Genomic DNA, 4,533 nt, shown 5'->3' with positions numbered 1-4,533 from the left:
GTTGGGTCCGATGTTTTGTCTATTCTATTTTTGTAGGCCCGCAGCCCACAGAAGTGACCGTCCTGATTTTTGCCAATAATGACTGGTCACTGCGGGACATAATAAGAGCCTCTCGTTTTAAGGAAAATGCCCTGTATATTTCCTTCGTCCGCGTGTGGCATTTTGGGGGGTCTATTGTAATGAGATTTATCTGGGGGCACGCACTTTCATAAGTAATTTGGCGGCCTGGACCCGGCAGCGCTGTTGCCAGTTTGGCATTACTGTCAGCGAGATCGTTGCCGAGGCTAGCTCAGTGACCAGGGATCCACTGAATCGTGGGTTGAGGTATTGCATTATTTATGCGTAGTCGCATTTGGTCGAGGGATGGTGATGTTCCCACTAGTGCCATGCTCAACGTTTGACTGTCGGTGAAGATAGCGACCGAGTTGGATGCATCACACTGTTTGTCGATCCAGTCAATAGCCATTTCCAAGGCTCTCGTCTCTTCCTCGAAAGAGCTAGCGTATAGAGCGCCTTTCTCCCTCAGTGTCTCGGCAACGGTCGGGTTGGACGGATCCTCCGTTGTGATGACGACCCCAGCGCCACCATCCGTTGTTCCTGCTCTCGCTGAGCCGTCAGTTTAAGATATTGCACTGTGTGCCAAACTCTCGTGCTCGACGAAGAGCAGCGCTTCGGATCTTCACACTGGAGTCACCGCTTCCGTTTATGCCGCACAGGTTGGGGGGGGGGGCGATGTCTGGGTTGATTCCCCGTTTCCACGGCCTTGTTTTGAAATAAGTAATGCACCTCCTCTCGCAGTTGAACAGATGGGGGTTTTTTTTCCTGGCGTCTTCGGCCATTTTTCGGAAATCCCTGTGTCCCTTTAGGCGTCTGTGCACTTGTTCTGTTGCTCAATTCGTCGGGGGCTGTTGTTGTTCATTCGCAGTGCCTTCTCTCTTGATCGGAGGCAGTTAGTATTGATGGCAGACTCAATGCTTGGGACCCTTCAGCTCGAAGTGCCTCGATCTGTGAGGACTGGGCGTGTGTGGTGATCAGTCGCAGATCTGTTTTGACCCACCTCCAGATTACTTATCAGAGTTTTACTCCGCCACGGTTGTCAGCTGCTGCTCGCAAAGTTGAGGACACTCTGTATATGGGTGAGGTAGACCTTGCATGGGTCGTCTTTCCTGCATCCCCTTTTTGAGTGGGCGACAGCGCCGAGCATCCTCAGCTTCTGTGTGGCCTTAGTCTTTACAGTCTCAACCTGTTTGCTGAATGTGAGCCTGCAGTCGAGTGTGACTCCCAGGAGTCTTGCAAAGGGCTCATACTTAATAGTCGTGATGCATGGCTTCCATTCCGAGTCAGATGTTGCGATCGTGAAGAATGTAGTCTCGCTCTTTGAGCAGTTCTGCGGGAGTTCCCTTCATCTACTCCAGTCAGCAACGGTGTCCACCGCTCTTTATGTCAGACTTTCGGCGTCTCGTGCCGTGCGTGATGAAGCGAGGATAGAGACGTCGCCGTCGTAGAGCAATGTGAGATCATCCGGAAGAAATTTCGCCAGTTCGTCAATAAAAGAGGAAGAGGAAGGGTTTCATGTCGGAACCCTGAGGGAGGGCTTTGCTTATTTTCCTGTTCTTACTCAGTATTCTGTTGAATCGGACTCTGGCTTGACGATTTTGAAGGAAGTCAATCAGCCACTGCTCACCCCCACTTCCTGTCCACCAATCACCCCGACAGGGGCCCTTTTGCCAGACTCGAGTGCAGCGACTGCAGCAATATGCTGTTGTTGTTGTTGTTGTTGTTGTTGTTGTTGTTGTTGTTGTTGTTGTTGTTGTTGTTGTTGTTGTTGTTGATGATGATGATGATGATGTTAATGATGATATTGTTGTAGTAATTGTTGTTGGCGTTGTTGGTGTTGTTGTTGTTGCCGCTGCTGTTATTGTTATTGTTATTGTTGTTGTTGTTGCTGCTTATTTCCTGTTGTTTCTGTTCAGCTGTATTGCCAGCTTTTATTTTCTCCTCATATTGGAAGTCTATTATGTAAGTAATATACCATTTGAATTTTATGTATATCTACACGTATTTCTACCTTTTCCATAAAGCCACGAAATATATCCTGCATGGAAAATAACAAATTATCTCATTTCAATGTTGTTGATGTTGGTTGATGAGGATGAAGATGATGATGATGATGATGATGATGATGATGATGATGATGATGATGATGATGATGATGATGATGATGATGATGATGGTGATGATGATGATGATGACCTCAGTAGTAGTTGTAGCAGCAACAGCCGTTCAGGGGCGAAGGCTGACTTGTTTGACAGGGTAATCAAAGTGAAACAGGACCAGATATGGCCTGGAGATATCACACAAGAATCTTACTCGAGGCGGCGACTCTGAATTGTGAATGAAAACAAATCCGGAATTCATATTGTATGTTCAACCGCCAAAATAATCGGGAAAGTATCTTATTAAATATCAATTCCGACTAAAATTAAATTAAACTTTAGATGTGAATACACAAACACAAAGCAAAGAAGCAGAGATGTCAGTATTAGATCTATATGTTATAGATCTACCAGTGAGGCTAACTCTTTGATAGAACATGACAATTATATATTTAGTTAAATTTCACATTTGGCTGTTTTTGTCTAGCCTTTCGCGCCCAGGAGGCGGTGTCATAATCGAGGTCACGATCTGATTATAGGACGATAAAAAGTCGAGGGAAAAAAACCCAAGCCCTTGCAGCAGTCAAGAGATTATTAGGAGTTAGTTCCCCTCACATTTGTTTGTGAGGTAGACTCGACCAGTGTAATAGTTAGCTTACATAATTAGAGTTTGCGACTGCTTATAACTGTGGCCCCAAAGGGGTGAACAGGGTATTTGTCCCAATGAAACAGTTTTGACTGCTATGCACATGTTCCCTTCAACTCTATTGGTAGACTCTTCCAGCCTCACTTTAAACTTACTTAATCAAAGCTTGTGACTGCTTATGGAGTGGCCCAAGAGGGGTGAGCAGGCTATTTCTGTGGCAGTGAAACCTTTTTGAATGTTAGGCATACTGTTCATTGGTGATTATGAACGTCTTTTTACATTTAATTTATGAGGTTTAAGTCTATGGGTGAATTTGACAGCGACAATGTTTCAAAATTAGGAAGGGAAGCAGTGATTATTCGATTATATAGACGATTCGCCACTGCAGCCGTTGCAACAGAAGCAGAACGTCACATGCATTTCCAGCAGTCGTTATCATTAATATTTGTCGTAAGAGAATGCAAGTAAAACAATTTTGCAGGATGATTGTCGTTGAAACACACAACCCAATTGCATTTTCTCTTTTTGTTCCTCAGGTGTCAACAATAACTTCCCCGTCATCTGCCTGTTTTAGAGAGTATGACAACCTGATGCCACGCTGAAGTGCCAAAAGAGAATACTGATAAAAAAAATGAACAGAACAATAAGATGTTCGAAAACAACCAATAAATATGATATATAATATAAAAAGATCACTTAAAAGGTCGGTATGTCCCGTCATCATGCGGTACCTTGTTTTTCAAGCCTATTTTTACCGATCCTATGAACAATTGGAGGGATAAGAAAATAAAGGGTGCAAGTCAAATTTAATTTCGAAAGAATAGTTCTTAGTACGATCGGGCTCGCCAGGGGAGACTACAAAACATAGAATTTATATGAAATGACTGAATGGCTTTAACTTTAAATCAGAGTTAGCCTTTACAAAAACTAACCTCAGTAGTATAATCATGCTTGAGTCCAGCTGTTTTGTTGTTGTTGTTGTTGTTGTTGTTGTTGTTGTTGTTGTTGTTGTTGTTGTTGTTGTTGTTGTTGTTGTTGTTGTTGTTGTTGTTGTTTCTTTTTGTACTTGTTTTAAAAAATCATTGTCTTCTTTTCAAAACGACCACAAAGAGAGTTAGATACCATCAGACCCCTTCAATTGATTTTTGGTCAAATTTGACCACACCTTAGCACTAGGTTGTAAATGAAATAATTTCGAAGAATACAGCTTTTTATAGTATCTCCATTATATCTTACATATACATCTTAATAAATGTTTCCAACCAGAACGTTATTAAACGGTTAAAGCCACGGCAAACTTGGTATTCTTCCACTGTGCACTCGTGTACAGTTCGATTCTCGCGTGTTGAGAATTTTATTCTAGAACTCGCTCTTTCTACTGGGATGCTTTATAGCTCTCAGCCCTGTTTGAATCGAATCCTGCCTCCTGACGATCTTGTTTGTGTCAATTGGAGCGTTCAAACATACGTTTAAAAAACAAACAAACCCATAAAAGCTTTGTGCTTTTTAATTTAGTAGAGTTTTTGCGGCGCTCGCAATTGCATAAGATCATATGAGCGCCAAGGGGTGGATGTCAACAGAGAAGAAGTCCTTACAGGGAATCAGGCTTACAGTGCTCACCTCTCTAGCTTCAACTGCACAATGTCTGCTTCGACTATCAAGGCACTCCGGAAATAGCAGATCACAAGAGAGTAAGAAACATACAAAAGAAGTAGAGAAAAAAATGACGAT

At 42.9% G+C, this 4,533-nt stretch overlaps 1 protein-coding gene across 2 annotated transcripts in view; it reads left to right on the top strand.

Annotated features, from left to right (window-relative positions):
* LOC106011646 (temptin-like) overlaps positions 1-3,509 on the top strand; it is a 7,960-nt gene extending 4,451 nt beyond the window's left edge. For both annotated transcript variants that reach the window (XM_013082009.2, XM_013082008.2), the window contains exon 4: positions 3,339-3,509. In XM_013082009.2, the coding sequence (XP_012937463.1) occupies positions 3,339-3,376 (38 nt within the window). In that variant the 3' untranslated portion in view covers positions 3,377-3,509. The remainder of the gene's footprint in view (positions 1-3,338) is intronic.
* The last annotated feature ends 1,024 nt before the right edge of the window (positions 3,510-4,533 follow it).

Source organism: Aplysia californica, unplaced genomic scaffold (assembly GCF_000002075.1).
Source record: "Aplysia californica isolate F4 #8 unplaced genomic scaffold, AplCal3.0 scaffold00155, whole genome shotgun sequence".
Taxonomy (NCBI): domain Eukaryota; kingdom Metazoa; phylum Mollusca; class Gastropoda; order Aplysiida; family Aplysiidae; genus Aplysia; species Aplysia californica.
Note: the sequence above shows the minus strand (reverse complement) of the source record. Positions and strands in the feature narration are given on the sequence as shown.